The 21412-nt window shown below is 37.3% G+C and overlaps 1 protein-coding gene across 2 annotated transcripts; it reads left to right on the forward strand.

Moving 5' to 3' along the window:
- The first annotated feature begins 2291 nt into the window (after positions 1–2291).
- Positions 2292–21160, forward strand: LOC102784353 (macrophage mannose receptor 1-like). Of its 2 annotated transcripts, none has more exons than XM_087831615.1 (31): positions 2292–2405; positions 2577–2933; positions 3170–3343; positions 3484–3639; positions 4391–4513; positions 4957–5094; positions 5195–5377; positions 6410–6564; positions 7190–7303; positions 7970–8085; positions 9379–9527; positions 9617–9816; positions 9919–10073; positions 10318–10390; positions 10545–10698; positions 10845–10883; positions 11383–11546; positions 11661–11722; positions 12198–12298; positions 12529–12674; positions 12782–12887; positions 14685–14818; positions 15370–15393; positions 15716–15818; positions 16083–16315; positions 17536–17701; positions 17802–17969; positions 18048–18167; positions 18263–18433; positions 18722–18751; positions 18844–21160. In XM_087831615.1, exons 1-31 carry the CDS (start codon positions 2327–2329, stop codon positions 19092–19094), a joined length of 4344 nt encoding a protein of 1447 aa, XP_087687741.1. In that variant the 5' UTR covers positions 2292–2326; the 3' UTR covers positions 19095–21160. The 2 variants fall into 2 exon arrangements, with proteins under 2 accessions (XP_087687741.1, XP_087687742.1); XM_087831616.1 differs by having other exon boundaries at positions 14685–14809; positions 18844–21159.
- The last annotated feature ends 252 nt before the right edge of the window (positions 21161–21412 follow it).

Below are 21412 nucleotides of genomic sequence, written 5' to 3' on the forward strand. Positions count from 1 at the left end.
TAAGTCTGACGTCATTAGCCGTGTCTGGGCCCAAACTCCGCTGCAGGTCCATAAGTCAAGCGATCACTGTGGAAACACTGAGAGTTAAAAACTGTCTAAATCCTTTCATCTGTGATAAAATGATCAGTGTGGCTGCTCTACCAGGTGTAACAATTAAGTTTAACATCCAGGGATCCATGAAACATGTTTTATTTTAGTACTCATTAGAACTGTTTTTATCTTTTTTGAGTGAATTATCAGCCATCTTAATAGTCTTGACATGTATACACAATAGTGTTTATTACAACAGAAAACCAGAGAGATTACCGCTATTGGAGCTCAATGGGACATGTTAACTTCAGCCTCGCCTCCTCTGATGCAGAGATTCGAGGAAACGTGCACTGGGTCTACATAGAACATACAACTAGCTCAAAGTCTTTTCTTTATCAGACTGTTAAATGTTCAAAACCGTTTTACTGAGCAAGTATTTGCTAACTTTATTAAACTAACAAGCATCACTGATACAGAGATTGTTGGAGTACAAGTCACAGCTTATGGTTATCTGCACTGTTGTTTGAAACCTGAAACTACAAATTCTAAACCCAATAAGGAAGTAACAGATATAAATTGAGAAAGTTTGATACTGTTTACTGAGAATTTTACGCCCTTCCCTATTCCTGACAATGTTCTGACTCACAACAGGAAGCTTTTATGCTGGGCGGTGAGACCGCTGTAGAGGACACTGGCACTTACATCATTTAGAGTTATAACTTTTTAAATAATTGCACAATTTTGCATTGCAACAAAATCTGATGGTCAGCAAATTGAAAGCGTCCGGAGTCTGGTAACTCCATGTTTATGTTTATTAATTTATTAGAGTTTTGTGTTTTTTTGTTATTTTTCTTCCAGTGTTTAGGTGTTCTCTGTGCTTGTGTTCATTTTACTTTGACAGTCCCTTGTCTCATGTCTGGTTTTGTGTCCAAATTCAGGCTCCGAAGGATCCTACCTACGTCATGTAGGTAGGATCCTTCGAAGGCTGGGTATGCAGCTAGAAGCAGAAGGAGCTAGAAAGACTTTATCATCATCGCCGGCATGTTTTGCACCTTAGGCTCATCAGAGACAATCAAACAATTTTCTTTAATCTACACGCATTTAGGAATTACTTAGCTAATTTCATGAATAATTTCAGTGACTGAATTATTGCCGGGGTGTAACTCTCGTTACCTGGATCAGCCCTTCTGTGACCCCTGGACCCCGTGAGTGAGAGTGAGCTGCTTGTGTGGAGACTGTTTGGACGAGGAGCAGAGCGAGTGTGAAGAAGTGTGTCTCCCCAGCCTGTTGATCCCCGGGACCCTGGTGTTTTCCCCCACCCCTTCACGTGTATATAGCGCACCAGTGTGATTAAATAAGTGTTGTTGAACCGTGCCACCTCCGTCTGCGCCTGAGTCCGTTCCACTCCCGTGACACACTGCTTAACAATACAACCACTATAACAATTTAACTTTTGTACCACCAGATGTTTCATTTTAAATCATGCTTTTTATTGGTTTTTGTTTTTTAATGTCTCTGTAAAGCACTTTGAATCACCTTGTTGTTGAATTGTGCTATATAAATAAACTTGCCTTGCCTTGAATTTGGACACAGCCTGTGTCTCTAGCCTTGTCTCCCCTTAGTCTCGTCAAGTGTGATAAAATGTGTACGGCCCAAAATGGCTTAAGTACCAGAACGTGGTAAGCTCTAATATCGACCAGTACGGGACCACCACACTCACACTGCAATGGGGTACACAAGATTTATTTTTTCCCTCAGAGTCAAACTACTGGCTGAAGACACAACTCTGGCCACAACTGTCGCAACTCCGCAACACTTAAATCACAATCTGAGTCCTTGTATCTTTCTAACACAACTGATGAATCACTCAGATGATAAAAAAATCTATCCTAGCTTCATTTCGATATCTACCCAGATGACTACATGACAAACTATTCTGTATTTTTATTGTTAGTGGTTTTTTAGGGAAAATACTGTACACCACAAATTTATGTTGAGTTTTTGAGTTTGTATCTATCATAGTTACAGAGTTCACTTACATGTATCTATAAAGTGAAGTTTTAACTTTAATTAATATTTGACTTTTATTATTTCAACCAAAGAGTTTCAAGGTTATTTATCTACACTGTTTGTCCTTAGCAAAATTCACAGTAACTTTCCCTCCCTTTTTCTTGTGAAACATCACTCATCATGATGAGGCAAGACAGGATGATATAAAGAGTCATGGTTGACAATCATTCACACCCTGTTTTTTGCTCCTGTGCAACTAGCTCATATAAAAATATAAGACACAGGAATGGGAATACTAACAATGAGGATAACTTCTACAGCTTTTGTGCTTCTCATCCAAACATTTCTCTGTTTGGCTTCAGATGGTACGGTAATCAACTATTTCTTGTATTTTTTGCTAAGGCTTTTACAGAGTATCGTGCGTCCTGCCTGCATGTAAGATTGTTATGTCCTCTATTTCTCTATAATCCTCTATAACCTATTCTTTATTTTTTACATCTCCAACAGTACTGTTTTTCAATATTTTGTCTCTACAGATTCCCAATTTCAACTAATTAACAGGGCCACTGGTTTTTGTTTGGTAAAATTAAATAACCACTGCAATGACATTCGCTGGACATCTGGGGATCGACTTTTGGTTCAGAATAAGAATAAGTGCCTCGGTGTTCAGGGAAAAACTGTGGGCAGTGAAGTAAACCTGTATGATTGTGATGAAGCCAGTGAGCTCCAAAAGTGGGAATGCAAGAATGAAACTGTGATCGCTCTCAAAGGCCAAGAACTTTACATTGACCTCACTGCCGATAACACAGCCGTGCTCTCAAATAAAGTTGGACCCAGTAGCCACCTTACAATCTCTGGGACTTCCAGCGCTGCTTGCACAAGAACATATACAGGTAAGTGAAATAAATAAAAAAAACATTGTAAAGTAATTCATGATAACTTTTATGGAAATAATATTAGTGGCATAATAAATTTGTAGATATTCATATTTAGTTCCAAAATAGTTGTAATGCAAAGATAGTGTGTCAAATGATTACAAGATGTTCAACAATTACATTTATAGTTGCTTAAACTATTCAAGCTATTCTTTGTTCTTTTCTTATATGTTTTCCTTATTTTGGTCCTTCAGAACTTTATACCATTGAAGGAAATGGAGCTGGGAGGCCGTGCATGTTTCCTTTCTATTACGAAAGCAATTGGTATTCGGAGTGCACTGCAATTGACTCTCCAGGGAACCGTAAATGGTGTGCGGTTGAAACAAAATATGATCATGGTCAATTCTGGGGTTACTGCCCAACTAACTGTAAGTACACAACAATTCTAATACAGGTTTTCAGAGTAATAAGCAGAACCTAGACATCCAAATTTAAATATTGAGGAACGGCATCTTGAGGTACAAGTTCAGTGCAATACTATAATACTTTGACTGTTTTTGTGTCATAGCCAAAGAAACTTGGAACAAAGGCCCTACAAAAGGAGCATCTTATCAGCTGAACACACAGTCAGCGCTTACATGGGATCAGGCTGACGCCAGCTGCAAACAGCAGAGTGCCTCCCTGCTCAGTATCAGCAATCCTTACGAGCAGGCTTATATTTCAGGTAAGGAGACAAATCTCCACACTACACTGAATATATTGAAAACAAAACATTTCATTTATGCTGAGGTTTGACAAATAGCTAAAACTTGAAACATTAAAGTTACTGTGGTAGGCCTATGCGATGTGACCAAAATTTCGTGTTCCGATTTAAGACATTTATCGTCACAACAACGAAATATATATATATATATATTACAAAAATTTTACATTTTATGTAAATTCTGTGAATCTCGGGACACTCAACTTGCTGGAAGTGTTTTCAGCTGGGCGTCGTGTACCTGGAGTCAAGTGTTAGGGTTTAGACATAAGTTGTAACGGCCACCATTTTCTTTGTGAGTATTTATTACATGGCGTGCTGCTGGGAAAAGCCTGTTCTAACGTTTGAGTCTAAGGTTTATTTTTTAGCACCTAAAAATATGCATATTATGCATATTCTGGCATGCTGGGTTTACCGTCGTTGTTGCTAACCACAACGCGTAAAAACAGTTGCTTGTCCATCCGTAGTGTAGTTATTTTAAATATAAGAGAAAGAGAGAACTTTAAGAAACTGATATAGCCACTACAGTGACCATCAAAAGGATGAAAAAATATTGCCGTAAACAGTTTATTTTGCAAAACCATGAAACAAATGATAATGTAATATGTGGTCTGTAGACTGTAGACACTGCTCCAGCTGATGATTATGTTTTGAGTATTACACTTGGTAACTTTTGTTTTCTCTGTCTCTTTTCTCTGTTAAACTCTACTGACAGCACTATTAGGGGCAAATTGGGGACAGGAGTACAAGCTTTGGGTTGGACTGATCTTCCAGAATTTAGATTATGTGTGGAAGTGGTCTAATGGGAATCCTTATGCATATCTGAATTGGGATTCAGGTAAGTTTTCTTTCAAGTTTCAGGAGCTTGTGTTACCATTCTGATGATATTTTATCTTACTAATGTTAAATTATCTCATCAATTCATCTTGATCATGTTTGCCATCGGTTTTATTAATATAAGAAATGTTATCTGTTAGCAATTAAATACATTTTTTCCCTATTTCTTATAAATTTCTTCCACATCGGTGCGCTAGCCACACTGTAACCTGTTACTGGTCAGCAATTTCAACCACTGCTAAATTATGGTGGTGGCGTTGTGTATCACATAGCCTTGTCACTCTTGGGTAGAAATCGTAGGCCTTTGCTTCATTTCCATTAAAACTAAAATGCTTATACACAATACACACCATGCTTCTAAATATCTTGAGAATCATGTGAATGGAAAGTTGCCGAGTCTCATCTCATAAGTGACAAGTATCATTTACGATCACTGTACTGTAGGACATCCAGTTTCTAATCCAGGATATAAGTGTGGAATTATTGATGGTGCTGTTCAGTACTCTTGGCAAAGTTCACAATGTAACAAGAAACTGGGATACATCTGCTACAGTGAAGGACCTTTAGCTGCACCTACTGAAGGTATAAAAAAAATCCGTTCTCTCTTCTCTTTAAAAAACTTGATGATTTTACCAACTCTATTTCTTTGATCTTCTTCTTTTGTTCTTCTTATGGTTCATAGCTGCCGAGAGCGGATTTTGTACAGCACCCTGGATCCTCTACAATGGCCACTGCTTTTACCTTTATCGTAATGAAACAAAAAAATGGTCTGATGCTCAGAAAGCTTGCCGTAAAGAAGGAGGAGACCTAGTAAGCATTCGTAATGTGGAGGACCAAAGCTTCATCATCTCTCAACTTGGATATGGTATGGCAATAAAAACTTTTGAGCCCAATTTGTATTCCTTCAAAATAATCTTCACACAAGACTTCATATCCATCTTGTTGGTAATTTCCCCACACGTCTGCCTTTTCAAAATGAAATATTTTTGAGGCACGATCTAATATGAATATGTTGGTATGTTTCTGGATCAACCAAAATAATGTTTGTCCAGGTTCAACATTGCTTGTTATCAGTAACATTGCAGTGATGTCATAGTGTTGCGATGTGGAAACACCATCACACCAACACAGCAAAACTCTAATCCTAACCCCATTACCCAAACCACAATCACATACTGATTCCCAACTCTAATCCTAATCGTTCCCTTTTCTTTTCCAAGTTGAAAAGATATGACATCATAACAATGTGATTGGTCAGTTGCAATTTCAGTCCTGGACCAATATTATTATGTTGATCCAGAAACAACACCAACATAAGTTATTGCTAATGTTCCAGGAAGTTTTCAGCTTGTGTTTAAGTCATAAGAAGTTGCCTCTCCTTAATTTTGCAAATGTCTAAGTTGGGTTGAACATCACACTCAAAGGTTAAAGACACACCAAACCCAGATATTAATGAACATCTTATAGCTACACACTTCATAAGAATGTGAGCAATCTTTTCCTAGGAAAGGGGTCTACTGCTGTAGTTTCAATGTACAACTCTCCTCCAACTTAAGAAAATCCAGTTCTCTGACAACAGGTAATAGTCATTTCTCAGCCAACAGGCAGACTTCCTCTTTATAATAATGACCATTTGTCAGTTGTTAGTTTTTGGAATCGACTAATAATTTGGCAGGTCTTTATATCTATCTCTTCATAAGCATTCAGTCACTTCCTGTTGTTTTCTGATCCCTGTATCACTGCACATCTCACATATGATAAAGTTTCCAGCAATTCTGGCAGACAACAATTAGCAACAGTCTACGATTTAGATGTAAAAGTAACAACTAAAAAATAGCAAATGAGCAGAATGTATCAAGAAAATTATACAACAATTAATATTATTTTCTGTCTGCAGCATCCACTGATGAACTCTGGATTGGACTAAATGATAGGAACAGAGAGAGGCTGTTTGTCTGGAGTGATGATTCTCCTGTGAGTTACACTAGCTGGGACTCTTGGGAACCAACTGTCACCTCTGAACAAGAAGACTGTGTTCTGATCAGAGGGGAGGTAAGGTGCACAATGTGGGAGTGATTATTGATGATTATGACACACCAGCGTTTTTCTGTAAAACTATGCAGTTCTGTTAAAGAACACTGTCTCTAAACCTATGCAGCTATGTATCACACCTTACTTCACAACATACAGTATACACATATTAGCCAAAGTAAATTTCAAAACCTTTGCTACACACGTTTAGTCTGGGGCCTGTCTTTAAGTCTCTTCTATGCACATATGTATATAAGCACATATTTCCACTATATTCTAACAGTGTGAGAAATGTATTGTTTCAACATCATAAACATAAAAAAGGAAACGTTCTGCGGGAACTTGTTGTATGATTGTTAGGAAGGCAATTTAAATCAGTTTCAGAGCAAAAAGATGATTTAGCACTCTCTGGCAGCTAGTAGATGAACCTATGGTATGAATTTGAAAGTCCTACGTTACTTCCTCTTTGAGTTATCGCATTCACATGATTTTTGAAACAAACAAAAGAAATACAATAAAAAAATAAAAGAAAAAACCCAGTCATATCAAAGAGTATGAGGGTTTTGTTTTATGATATGCACCGTAGCCTGTCTATCTCTTGTTAATTTCAGTTTCCACATATATTTTGTTCTTTTCATTCTTGCAGAATGGAAACTGGGCTGACCGTGTGTGTGATGAGAAACATGGCTTTATCTGCATGAAGACAAGTGACTCTGAACCCTCTGGAGATGAAGTGGAGCTGAACGCAGGCTGCAAAACTGTATGTGAACCTTTCATATATTTTCCAAAGAATGTCTGCATCTGGTTGGTCTGAATGCACACATTCTGTTATCTGTTTCTGTTTTGTAAAGGCTGTTGTATATTTCAAATGGTACAATGTCTAAAGCTACTTTTGTGACTATGGTCCAAGAAATAGCTGGGAAACCAGCATACACGTGGGATATGATATCTAATCAAATAAATTGTATTTGGATGTTGTTTATAGGAAAAACAATTAAGAAAAAAAAAGCAGGCAGATTCTCTTGATTAAATTAGCACCTTATTTAGTCATTGGACTTTTAGGACAAAACGTGGAGTGAGTGGAGTAAGCTATCTCAGGATAATACAAAGTATTATCAAACTTTAAATTGTACATTTTAAATTTTACCCGAGTCTTAAAGTGTATATTTATTTTCTTACTCTTCTTATATTTATTTTTGTGTTTTGCACTGAATGTAACTGGAGTCGTCTCGTCTCGCTATATACTGTTCTGTATATAGCAGAGATGAAAATAAAGTTTACTTTGACTTTGAAGTAGTCACACTGATGCAGAGTGATTCTGCATGTGGGGTCTTTCTTCTTGCTATCACAAAAAGATATGTACACAAAGACAGCATTTAACGACAGGCTTGAATAGTTCCTCAACTGTTGTTTCTCTGCAATGCAGGGTTGGAAAAGACATGGATCCTACTGCTACTTTGTAGGGATTGAGACAAAGACGTTTCATGAAGCCAATGATGACTGCAAGAGCTCAAACTCTTATTTAGCTGATGTTTCAACTGGGTAAAAAAAAGTTTTTATGATTCCTAAAATTTTTACCATAAAAAAGGTAATATACGGTGGTGTAAAAAGTGTTTTCCCCCCTTCTGATTTCTCTCGTTAAATCACGAATTAACTGTGATTAACCACATTTTTTGTAAAGTTGTGTTCAGTTTCACTAAACACACTCATGCCTGATTACCGGCAGAGCTGTTGAATCAAGAAATCACTTAAATAGAACCTGTCTGTAAAATGGAGCAGGCTAAAATATCTCAAAAAGCAACACACCATACCACAATCTAAAGAAACACCTGAGAAATAAGTTCACTAACATCTGTCAGTCTGGTAAAGGAAAAGGTTACAAAGCCATTTCTAATCTAATCTAATCCATTTCTGATCTAAAACACACCAAAAGTCCACCTTTTAATGGTTTAAGAAAAACAAATGAAAACTTTTGAGTCATGACCTAAATCCGATTCAGATGCTGTGGGATGATGTTAAAAAGATGGTTCATGCTTGAAAACCCTCCAATGTGGCTGAATTACACCAATTCTGCAAAGACAAGTGGGTGAAAATTCCTCTACAGAGCTGTGAAACACTCATTGCCAGTTATCGCATGTTCTCCCCGTGTTTGCGTGGGTTCCCTCCAGGTACTCCGGCTTCCTCCCACCGTCCAAAGACATGCAGCTTGTGGGGATAGGTTAATTGGATAATCCAAATTGTCACTAGGTGTGAATGTGCGAGTGAATGTGAGTGCGAATGGTTGTCTGTCCCTGTGTGTTGGCCCTGCGACAGACTGGCGACCTGTCCAGGGTGTACCCCGCCTCTCGCCCTATGACAGCTGGGATAGGCTCCAGCGCCCCCCGCGACCCTGAAAAGGATAAGCGGAAGCGAATGGATGAATGGATGGATAGTTTGGTAGTTTTTTATTCAGTTTCTTCCCAGCAATAAAGCTGAGTATTTTGAGTCACTTCTGTCTCCGTGAGTGCTGCATTTTGGGTCCTCTCTTCCTGCCTGCCTGCACAAAGCCATGACAAGTTGTTTCTGCTAAGGGTGGCCCAACTACTTAATGGGGGGCAATCACTTTTTCACACAGTAGGTTTGGATTTTTTCTCTTTAATAATAAACACCTTCATTTTAAAATGTATTTTATGTTCACTTGTGTTGTCTTTGCCAAATATTACAATTTGTTTGATGATTTGAAACATTTAAGTGTGAGAAAAATATTAAGGAAATCATCAAGGGGATAATCACTTTTTCACACCAATGTATCAAGTTGCAGGCAGTCTGTAATCTAACTTGTGTAAATATTTCCAGGGTGGATAATACTTTCCTTGTAAGCTTGGTGGGGCTGAGGCCAGAGAAACACTTCTGGATAGGTCTCTCAAACCTGAAAAACAGAGAATATTTTATGTGGACCAACAATGCCTACGCGAGATATACTCACTGGAACACTCATATGCCAGGTAATGAAACAATCTCATGATCTATATGTAAACTATAGTTGGCAGGTCTCTTCACAAATGACAGCTAACATTTTCTTTTATAACACAAGGTCATGTGCAGGGTTGTGTTGCTATGGCAACTGGGCATTCTGCTGGCCTTTGGGATGTGTTGCCTTGTACCAATAAGGAAAAATACATCTGCAAACACCTGGCAGAGGGGGCAGCTTTAACCCCAGCTCCACCAACCACTGCCACGCCTAACTGCACAGATGGATGGATTAAGATGCAATCCAGAATCGTCTGTTATAAGGTGCAGCATGTCTCTCTCTCCCTCCCTATGTGTGTGTGTGTGTGTGTGTGTGTGTGTGTATATATATTACACACAACTCAGTTTCTTATATTTTGTTTATAGATCTTTCCAGAGGCTTCAGAAAAGAGAAAGACCTGGTATGAGGCTAGAGATTACTGCAGAGCCATTGGAGGAGACTTAGTCAGCATTCACAGCAGTGCTGATTTACTAGGGACATACAATTACGTCTTACAACGTAATTACATCTACAATGATTGGTATAGTGTTTTCTGGTCTACATAAGATGAAAATATTTTGTAAAGATTTTTATTATTACAAAAAAATTAAAAATACAGTATTTTTTATATATACAATGTAATTAATTACTGATGTAGAAGCCACCCCCATTTCATCCTCAATGATTGTTCAATGATGGTCATATTTTTGCAGACTAGTGCACCATTCCTCCAGAGAGTGCTAAATCAAGTATTAAACTTTGGAACATACATTTGTCCATTTTAGGCATAATCAATACTGGATTGGACTTAGTGCTCCTGACCCAGACACAGGTTATGTATGGAGTGATATATCCCCGGTGAGTTTAGTTTTTAACTCTCTACAATGGTTTATGTAGCCTAAATGATGATAATGATCAAGATGATGATTATTAACATTAATAATGTTAGAGCTACTGTTACAACTGATACAAATACTACTACTGTTAATAATTATCATGTTTTTGTATAAAGGTAAACTTCCAAAACTGGAAAGATGGAGAACCAAACAATAAAAATAACGCTGAATTGTGTGTTGAAGTAGAACACGTGTATGGGGATAAAACTTTGCTTTGGAGTGATGTGCCCTGTGAGAAGTACAATAACTGGATTTGTCAGATCCACGCAGGTAAAGCATGGTCACAGTTATAAAATTCTTTTGCAACATATTTTTGAACTAGACATTTATTGTTGTCGGCCTCATGAATTCTCACAATGTCAAGGTGGAGGTGGTCACTAGTAACTCTACACTATTTTGTTTTTATACCTTTACAGGAGTCACCCCAAAGCCGGCTCCAGACCCTGTCACCCCTGGTATGTTGAGGAATTTGACCACATTGCGGTCAGCATCTTTACATGACTTTTGACTTTCTATTATGATTACCAGGCCATAAGGCATACTATGCTGACACGAAACTAATGGATGCTGATTTACTGCATGGCGAATATCTGTGGCCAAACAGTATTATTAATTTTGTTTTTCTTGTAGAATGCCATGTAGAATTATTAACTCATATAATACATTTTTTAATGTAACCCAACAACAAATCCAAAATATAAATAGGAACCTAAAGTTGCTCTTCTGAAGTCTCGTAAGATAATGGGACATTGGTTAAAAAAACAAAAAAACAAAACATCTGTTTACCTGATTGATACAGTGTGAGTATAAAACTTACAGTGAAGAAAGTGAACTATGTAGTATGAGCATAAGATCAAAAACATGCAGATTTTTTTACTTAAAAAATAACATAGTACTAGTTTCCTAAATTCAACCAGAGAACCACACACATGCACATTTCTTATCTATTCTCAGAGTATAACACGACCTCTGATGGGTGGCTAGAATGGAATGGGGCTCAGTATTACATTAATGAAAACGTGATGGCCATGGAGGACGCTCGTACGTTCTGCAGACAGAGGCATGGTGACCTGGTATCTATCAACAGTGAAGCAGAAAGGATATTTTTATGGAAACAGGTGAGCAATGGCATTTGTAAAAGATTTACCAAGGTAATGGGTAATTAAGGTGTAACTGAACAAACCGAAACATCCACACAGACAGTTTTACTATGCATCCATGCTTTTGTGCAGATTTCAACAGGTTATCAGAATTCTTGGATTGGCCTATCTGTAGATCTTGATGGAACATTTCAGTGAGTATGAATTTGGTTAAAAAATTTAAATACAACAAAATAAACTTAAATTTATGTGACACCACGTTAAAAATAGAGAGTACTTAGTGCAAGGCAGCATGCCAGATGTACGAGTATACCAGTTTTAATTTCATTTAATCATATCTTGATTGTTTGATATAAAATCTGATGGCTAGTATACAGAGACAAAATTACCTATTAACTACCTAAATACATATTAACTGTAAATTGTGGTTAATTTACATTTCTGTTTGTGATCTTTAACTTACTTTTAATTAATATTTGTAAAATGTATCAGTTACTATTCCAGTTTGCTATCTTTCTTACTAACTTAATTCAGGTACTATAACTAAAACCAAAAACTGTGACTAAAAAGAAGAAGGCAAAGAGTATTTTTACTTAAACCAGCATGTGACTGTGTTGGTAATATAAGTTTTTACAGACATATTTAAACCATGTGTCTTTTTACATTAAGGTGGATGGATGGTTCTCAAGTGGTGTTTCAAAGGTGGGATGAAAATCAACCTGAATTCAAGAACTTTGACGAAAACTGTGCTGTCATGACACATCATAATGGTGAGTGTACCGAAATAATAGGTATAGCCATAACAAGAAGAGCCCATAGAGAGTTTTTAGAGCACCTCTACAACCATGTATTCTGATCATGATTCTGCTTATACATAAACTACAAGAACGGATAGCTGGCTTGTGTGATATCAAAACTGATTAAAGATAGATTTAAAAAAATCAAATCTATCATTTGAGTTGATTATATGATTAATTTACTATACTCAAATGGCTAGCAGGATTCTGGCATGACTCCAACTGTGGGTTAGAGTATATGTCCTTTTGTAAGCGCAGCAGCTCAACACCCACAAACACCACTGCTGCAGTGCCTACAGTGTCCCCAAAAGGTGAATGTCCACCCACCTGGAAAAAATTTAACTCTAAGGTCAGATATCTTTTCATGTCTTTTAATTTTTCTGTTATTTACTGTTGAAGGGATATGTTGTCAGTGCTTGGAACACTATATTGATCTTTTTCATGTTTCAATTTTAGTGTTACAGAATTTTTAAGAATCAGAATTTAACATGGCAAGATGCAAGGGAAAAGTGCAAACAAAAAGGTGGACAATTGGCATCTGTTACTTCAAGACAGGTGGAAGGTGTGTTTCATTTTCATTTTACTCAAATATGTATTTAGATCTTGTGAACTTCTCCTCTTATGTGGTCCATTTACTGTCATTGCAGATATCTGTTCTTAGTAGCTAAAATTACCACTGAATTTCTGTTGTTGTGCAGTTCTGGCATACCTACAAGTTAGAACTGATACCACGGTGCACTTTAGCAAGAAAATACAAACATGAATCAATTTTGTTGGGATGCCACGTGAAAGACCAATACAAAGTGGTGCACACGTGAGAAGTGGAACGAAAATCATACATGATTCCAAACATTTTTACAAATAAATAACTGAAAAGTGTGGTGTGCGTAATTATTCAGCCCCCTGAGTCAATACTTTGTAGAACCACCTTTTGCTGCAATTACAGCTGCCAGTCTTTTAGGGTATGTCTCTACCAGCTTTGCACATCTAGAGACTGAAATTCTTGCCCATTCTTCTTTGCAAAACAGCTGCAGCTCAGTCAGATTAGATGGACAGCGTTTGTGAACAGCAGTTTTCAAATCTTGCCACAGATTCTCGATTGGATTTAGATCTGGACTTTGACTGGGCCATTCTAACACATGGATTTGTTTTGGTTTTTTTTTTTTTTTTTTTTTTTTTTTTAAAACCATTCCATTGTTGCCCTGGCTTTATGTTTAGGGTCGTTGTCCTGCGGGAAGGTGAACCTCCGCCCCAGTCTCAAGTCTTTTGCAGACTCCAAGAGGTTTTCTTCCAAGATTGCCCTGTATTTGGCTCCATCCATCTTCCCATCAACTCTGACCAGCTTCCCTGTCCCTGCTGAAGAGAAGCACCCCCAGAGCATGATGCTGCCACCACCATATTTGACAGTGGGGATGGTGTGTTCAGAGTGATGTGCAGTGTTATTTTTCTGCCACACATAGCGTTTTGCATTTTGGCCAAAAAGTTCCATTTTGGTCTCATCTGACCAGAGTACCTTCTTCCACCTGTTTGCTGTGTCCCCCACATGGCTTGTGTCAAACTGCAAACGGGACTTCTTATGGTTTTCTGTTAACAATGGCTTTCTTCTTGCCACTCTTCCATAAAAGCCAACTTTGTGCAGTGCACGACTAATAGTTGTCTTATGGACAGATTCCCCCACCTGAGCTGTAGATCTCTGCAGCTCGTCCAGAGTCACCATGGGCCTATTGGCTGGATTTCTGATCAGTGCTCTCCTTGTTCGGCCTGCGAGTTTAGGTGGACGGCCTTGTCTTGGTAGGTTTACAGTTGTGCCATACTCCTTCCATTTCTGAATGTTCGCTTGAACAGTGCTCTGTGGGATGTTCAAGGCTTGGGAAATCTTTTTGTAGTCTAAGCCTGCTTTAAATTTCTCAATAACTTTATCCCTGACCTGTCTGGTGTGTTCTTTGGACTTCATGGTGTTGTTGCTCCCAATTTTCTCTTAGACAACCTCTGAGGCCGTCACAGAGCAGCTGTATTTGTACTGACATTAGATTTACACACAGGTGCACTCTATTTAGTCATTAGTACTCATCAGGCAATGTCTATGGACAACTGACTGCACTCAGACCAAAGGGGGCTGAATAATTACACATGCTCCACTTTGCAGTTATTTATTTGTAAAAAATGTTTGGAATCATGTATGATTTTCATTCCACTTCTCACGTGTACACCACTTTGTATTGGTCTTTCACATGAAATTCCAATAAAAATTGATTCATGTTTGTGGCTGTAATGTGACAAAATGTGGAAGGGTTCAAGGGGGCCGAATACTTTTGCAAGCCACTGTATCTCAACCATAAATCTTTGTCTACATTTTCAGTGTTTCTACTGTCTCAAATGGCTGATGCACCTACTACAGACTTGTGGATTGGTTTATTTCAGTCACAGTGGAAAACTTACTGGACTGATGGACAACCAAAGTCATATACCAATTTTGGTAATAATGTACGTGAGGTAATCTAAATATAGACATTAACTAATGAATAATTAAATGAATGAATTATAATAATAAATTATTGTGTTTCTCTTTCTGAGAAAACATTATACTCATTAAAAGCTAACAACCATAACTATATGTGCAACCTCTGTAGGGTCCAGGTATGGCCTCATGCTACCAGTAGTGACACTAACTCTAGTCAATGACAAAACTAGTGAAAAAACAAAGAGAAAGATGAGCAGGGAAAAAATGTGAGGGTAAACCATTCCCGTTTTGGAGGGTGTCTCACTGTTGCCTCACTAGTGCACCTGTTGATAATGTTATTAACAGCAAATCAGCTGAAACCAATTAACAGCCTTCTCTGCTTATTAAATGATCAGTATCCCAGAACTTTAACTGACTCGATGCTATACTTTGTTTAAAAAGTGTTTCTTTAACTTTGAGCAGTGTACTTGGACCATGTAGATACAGAATATAATTACCTATTGTGAAGGGTCAGATACTTAGAAATAATCTATAACTGTATATTCTTGTATAAATATTTAAAATCTCTGTGTTTACATTGCAGCGTTGGTATTGGTACGATCAAACGGTAAGTAGTTTTTAAAACTTATTTGTAAAGTGCAGTGACACTTTATGGCATGACATTTTACAGTTCTTGTTGTATTTTACAAGTTCTACAGTGACAGAACTACTATTTAATTATTTATCTGTTATTTATATAGCTATATATTATGCAAGGGCACTCAAATGTTTGCATGTTTAAATAAAATAAGAAAGAAAGCTTTCCTAATATAATCTGCTCCGATGATTAAACAGTAACCAATAATACAGTATATTGTATGTGGAAGTATATGTTAATTCCCTGTGTCACCACATAGCATCATTCTGTTGACCCAACTCTGTTTCCACAGAAAAACTGTTTTGTGATCAATACCAAGCCTTTGGTTGGTATTGGGAAATGGATTCAAAAGTCATGCAATGACACCAATGGATTTATCTGTCATCGAAATCTTGGTGAGTCCATTTCTATCCCCAGGCCTGTTGCCACCCAACTTCAGCTGCAGCTTCATCAGACTCTCTAAAACAACTAAAAATATGTTTTGACTTTTTTAGTCCTATAATTAATATCTATATCTATAAGTGATATATAAAATCTATGATCAAGAGTATGATTCCGCATTGACAATAGCTGTAATAGGTTTAAGAGTACTGTAGAGGGGTTTGTTATGTAAAAAAAAAGTCAATAAATAAAATTGTTTCTATTCTAATCCTAAACAGACACATCTCAACCAGATTCTCCAGAACCAACAATTTCTACTAACTACATCAAAATACTCAATGACTCCATTAAGGTTGTTCCTCAACAAATGAATTGGGATAAAGCTGCAGAGTACTGTAAAAATGACGATGCCCTCCTAGCTAGCCTGAGGAATGAGTGGACGCAAGCTTATGTTGAGCTCATGGCGCTGAATCTCAAGGCTCCTCTTTGGTTTGGAATACACAAAGTGCAGGTAAACTTTTAAAAACCTATAAAAAGTACATAGCTCAATAATAGGTCAACCAGTTTGAAACTGACTCTGGTAAAAATTCTAAAACTTACCTATGCGTACAATAAATTGTTCCAACACGGATTTTATCTAACTAAATAATCTGTGATTATGAGAATGAAATTGTCATTGATGGATAAATATACTGGTCCAGTTATTTATCCACTCATTCAGTTATTTATCCAGCACAATTTTTGCATGATAAATTTGAACTGAGATTGTCATCCATCCTCTTCTTATTATCCAATATAAGGATGTTGGAGGATGGAGCCAGCCTCAGCTGTCATTTCTTATTAAAAGTCTAGAGCTAGCTGATGTTGTGATTCCCTTCTAGCTAGAAATGCACCACACCAGTGGGATGGTTTTCAGTTTACTGGCCGCAATAATAGTCCGTTAATGTAATAGTGACCAGTATTAACCTGTTACCTAATGTCAGCTAAATCTAGCCGTCCCTTTTGACAATAAATCTTCCAGCATTAGGCAAACACATTTGAAGTTACTGTGTGTTTACATTCTGTACTCTCAATCATGGTTGGAAATGGCTGACTGTTATAAAGCACTGGCTAACTTGACTACATTTAAGGACGGTACCAATAAATGTGATGTAAAGAAGCAGTTGCACATAACACCAACAAACTCAAAAACACTATTAAATTCGGCATTCATTTAATAAGCAGTGTGGCAGTGCAGCATCCCTGCTCCAGCAGGGAGATGCTCTGTGAGAGGAAGGCATGTTGAGCAACAGCACCTCTTATGTAACACAGTGGACAACACATAGGTAGAGAATCAAGACAACCAAGGTGAAGACAAAAAAAGTTTTTCTTAAGTGTCCAAACACTGCATCTTTCTGAAAAAACCTGTTTAAAAAAATGTAGAGCTGTTAAGCTCTCTTAGAGTAACTGCATGTCTCTTTGGACTCTCCTCCGTGCTCTTGAGACTGAGCTGGGAGACACAGCAAACCTTCTGGAAATGGCACATATTGATGTGCTGGACTACCTATGCAACCTCTGTAGGATTTTTTAAGCAGTATAGATCACCATGCTAGTTTAATTCAACTGTTTTAACAGAAAGAAATCTCTTTTTATTGTCTGTTTTACCCTCCATGCAGTTAAGCTTACTAGGGCAGATATTCCTGAAAATCAGAAAATATCTGTAACTGCTGTCTCATTAATCTTTGCTTTCAGATCAATGGTTCTTTCAGATATGTTGATGGATGGCATTTAATATTCAGTCGATGGGGTACAAATGAACCAAGAAAGGACAGAAGTTGTGTATACATGGATGTGGATGGAAAATGGAAAACCGCTCACTGTAATGAGACACTAATGAGTGTTTGCATGAAGTCTACAGGTACGACCAAACACACACACAGTTTGAAAGATACTGTTTTGACAACAAAGTTTTAAAAGAATGTAATTAATTGATCCTATTGACATTACCTCATTCACAGATGTGCTGCCAACAGAGTCGACCATTTTTCCAGGAGTTTGCCCTCAAGACCCAGAGGCAACAATAGAAAACAAGAACTATATCTGGGTACCATTCAGGGGTTATTGTTATATTTTTATTACAGAGCAAAAACACTGGAGCGAAGCATCCACCACCTGTGTAGCACATGGTAGGCAACCTATGTGAAAGATACTTTTATGCAATAAATTGCTGTAGTTTTCATTAACAACTGATTTGTTTTGTTAAGGTGGAATGCTTGCCAGCATTGAAGATTCCTCTGAGCAAAAATTTCTAGAAATTAACCTGAGAACTTTTCAAGATGGCTACACATCTTTCTGGATTGGCCTGTTTAAAAAACAATACAAAGGTGATTTATTGTTTTTGCTATGTTCTTTAAAAATATTATTTTGGGAAAAAAAATACATTTTTACATCTCTTTTTTTTTTGTCTATTTGCCTGCAGAGGAATGGCTCTGGGTGGACAGAACAGCCATGGGTTACACTAACTGGGCTGAAGGTCAACCTTTTAATATGAGCTTTGGATTGCGCACAGGGGAGATTAGTACATCAGATGGGACATGGAAGGATATCGAAATATGGGATTATAGACCTTACATCTGCAAGACACCAAAAGGTAAAGTAATATTTATTTATTGCACTGTTTTTTTTTTTCCTTTTAATAATGCTGATTTGAATCAGTTGTAAGACTTTGACTGCATACATAACACAGTCATATGAATCCAAAAGCTGAAAGAAATACCTCTTGTGGGTCAGAATCTTGAGTGCACAGTCAAAATTAGATCCATTTATAAATGCCTGTTTACTCCACAAGAATCTTGAACAATTTATTTTTACTTTGAAATGAAGTAGAGCTACTTTTTTTTAATAAAGTATCTTATTTGTTCTTCTTTTTCTTTTGCAGTATTACTACCAACGCCATCACCACCAGCCCGTAAGTAACACCTCTTTTATCTATTTATTTTATGTAAAATTGTTACAAATGTTTTTTTAGCGGATTACCATCTACTTTTTCACTCCGTACAGAAACTGGATTACCTCATCATCAGCGTGTCTATATAACCACTGCAGTTGTGTTAGTCATTACTGGGATTGCAGTGGTGGCAGTCACTGCTGTCTTCTTCTTCAAGAAATTTGGTCATCAGTTACCCGCCCCTAACACCTTCGATAACCCGCTCTTCTTCAGCAGTAGAGTGTCACAGCCTGAGCAAGCTGACACCAGTATACTGGTAGAGAATGCAGCAGAAGAGAACACTGAAGATTTAATCAGTATGTAATTTAAATATTTTGGGCTCATTTTCTCAGCCCATGTGATTTCCTAGTATGTTATAAAAATTTGAGCTGAGGTGGCAGCAAGTAGCAAATAATGGCTTATTGGAAAATAAAAGGTGAGAATCATCTCATATTATCATATTCTGTGAATGTAGGTTACATAAATGCTGGCTTTTGTTATTTCAGTTATGGTTAGGATAAAAGGTAGGGTAAATGGAGTTTAATGCATGTCCTAGTCAACAATCATATATGCATGCAGCAACCTGAAATATCAAGACAAATCAGGAAGGATCCATGGTTTCATGTTGCTGAAATCAGATTCTAACCATACCATCCAAATTTCACAACAAGAGCTCAGACTCACCAGACCAGGCAACATTTTTCTTCTATTGTGCAAGCTGACAGGCTGCTGTAGTCCATCTGCTTCAAGGCTTTACATGTTATACATTCAGAAATTATTTGAGTTACTCTTGCCTTCCTGTCAACTTGTAGTAGTATCATCATTCTCCACTGACCTCTTACATATTGAGGCATTATCATCCACAGAACTGCAGCTCACTGGATATTTTCTCTTTTTCAGACCATTCTCTATAAATCCTAGAGATGGTTGTGTGGAAAATTCCAGTGGATCACCAGTTCTTAAATATTCAGACTATATACACTACCGGCCAAAGAATACCCCAATTTTTCAAGTTCTTTATTGCAATTAAATTTGTTCAAGTCCAATATATAGCTTGAAATGGTACAAAGGCAAGTAATGAACTGCCAAAGGTTAGAAAAAAAGGTAAGGTTAACCAAAACTGAAAAATAATAAACATTTCAGAATTTTCAACGAAGACAAAATGAGTCAACAATTTAAAGCTGTTCTGCAGCAATGGAGGTTGACCCAGCCTTGAAAGCTGGTGCTACTAATTCCTACAGGTGTTCCAACTTTTCTGCATTACTTACAACACTTCCTGTCTCAGTGTTGCAATACACTGTGGTACCTACCAACTGAGCATCAGTTGAACAGTATTGTATTGCAGAAAGTAGTGTGTTGCTAAAAAATGGCAAGAAAAAGGCAATTAACAATGGAAGAGAGACAGACCATCATAACACATAAAAATGTAAATTTTCCTACAGAAAAATTGCAAAAAAAAGTCAAAATGTTAGTGAGTACAGTTTCCTTCACAAAAGGCACTCAGAAACTGGGGCGAACTCTGACAGGAAGAGGTCTGGCAGACCCAAAGCCACAACTGAATCAGAGGACAAGATTCTGAGAGTTAACAGCTCACGTGATAGGTGGACAAAAAGTCTTTCCTGGGCCACGAAACACCTTTGTGTTTCTGGGTCTAGCTGGAAACTGAGTTAATGGCTTATTCCAAGAGTAACTCAGATCTATTAATGACTTGCTTATTTAATTAAAATTGATGATAAAAGTTTTAGTCATTTAATTTGGACTTTAAATTTTCAAACTTTTAAACACTTTAAAGTTTGAGTTACATTTATACTCTGTCAACTATGTCAACAAAAAGCAAAAATCCAAAAAAAATGCCAGCCATGTGCTTCTCATGCCTAGGACAAGACAGTAAGATCTCAAAAACTGCATTTATTGACTGCATGGAGGCATCTACATGCTAATTTATTGCAATATTTACTAATTAGTATTATCTAGCAAACAAATATAAAAGATTTACTTACCCTAACTGGAGCACAGAAATCTTGGATGTGCTGTTTGTACAATTAAACTATTCTTTTTTGATAAGTGCATTAAAAAGTCTCCAAAACACCAAAAACAATTAAGTGATTTGAATTACTCTATTCAACAGGTAGTGGCTATCCATCCAACCATTCGCACTTGCTTATCCAGTTTAGGGTTGGGGGTGGTCTAGAGGCAAGGTACAACCTGGGCAGATTAACAGTCTGTCCCACAGTAGTGGCTACAGCTGTCAAAAATGGTATTGAGCATTTTTCTGAGTTTTTGCATCAACTTGTAAATTCTAACATTGTAACATTTGGGATTTTTGTATGCTTTTGTAGCTTTGTTGTTTGCTGTGGACTTGCTCAACCTGCTGAATTAAAGTTTTGTTTGTTTAACCTGTCTACCTTCTGTCTGTGATTCATGACAATAAGTTGACACAAGTTGTATTCATATCATCGTGATTCATGCTTAATAAAACAAGCAAGTAAGACCTATTCAGTTTGAAAAAACAGGCAATAATATTCACATGACGGCACAATTATTGTTTTCATGCTGAAACCTGCAAATTTCTCTTACTCTCACTCTCACCCAGCTACTTTGTCTACTAAGCAGTTTATAATTTGATGTCTCAGCTGCTAAATT

This window comes from Neolamprologus brichardi, chromosome 18 (assembly GCF_056152115.1).
Source record: "Neolamprologus brichardi isolate AB-2024 chromosome 18, ASM5615211v1, whole genome shotgun sequence".
Lineage (NCBI taxonomy): Eukaryota > Metazoa > Chordata > Actinopteri > Cichliformes > Cichlidae > Neolamprologus > Neolamprologus brichardi.

Coding starts and splice junctions, on each gene's coding strand:
- LOC102784353 (XM_087831615.1), top strand. CDS start 2,327: ATGGGAATACTAACAATGAGGATAACTTCTACAGCTTTTGTGCTTCTC. Junction 10,391..10,544: donor TATGGAGTGATATATCCCCG/GTGAGTTTAGTT, acceptor TTTTGTATAAAG/GTAAACTTCCAAAACTGGAA. Junction 10,884..11,382: donor TCCAGACCCTGTCACCCCTG/GTATGTTGAGGA, acceptor ATCTATTCTCAG/AGTATAACACGACCTCTGAT.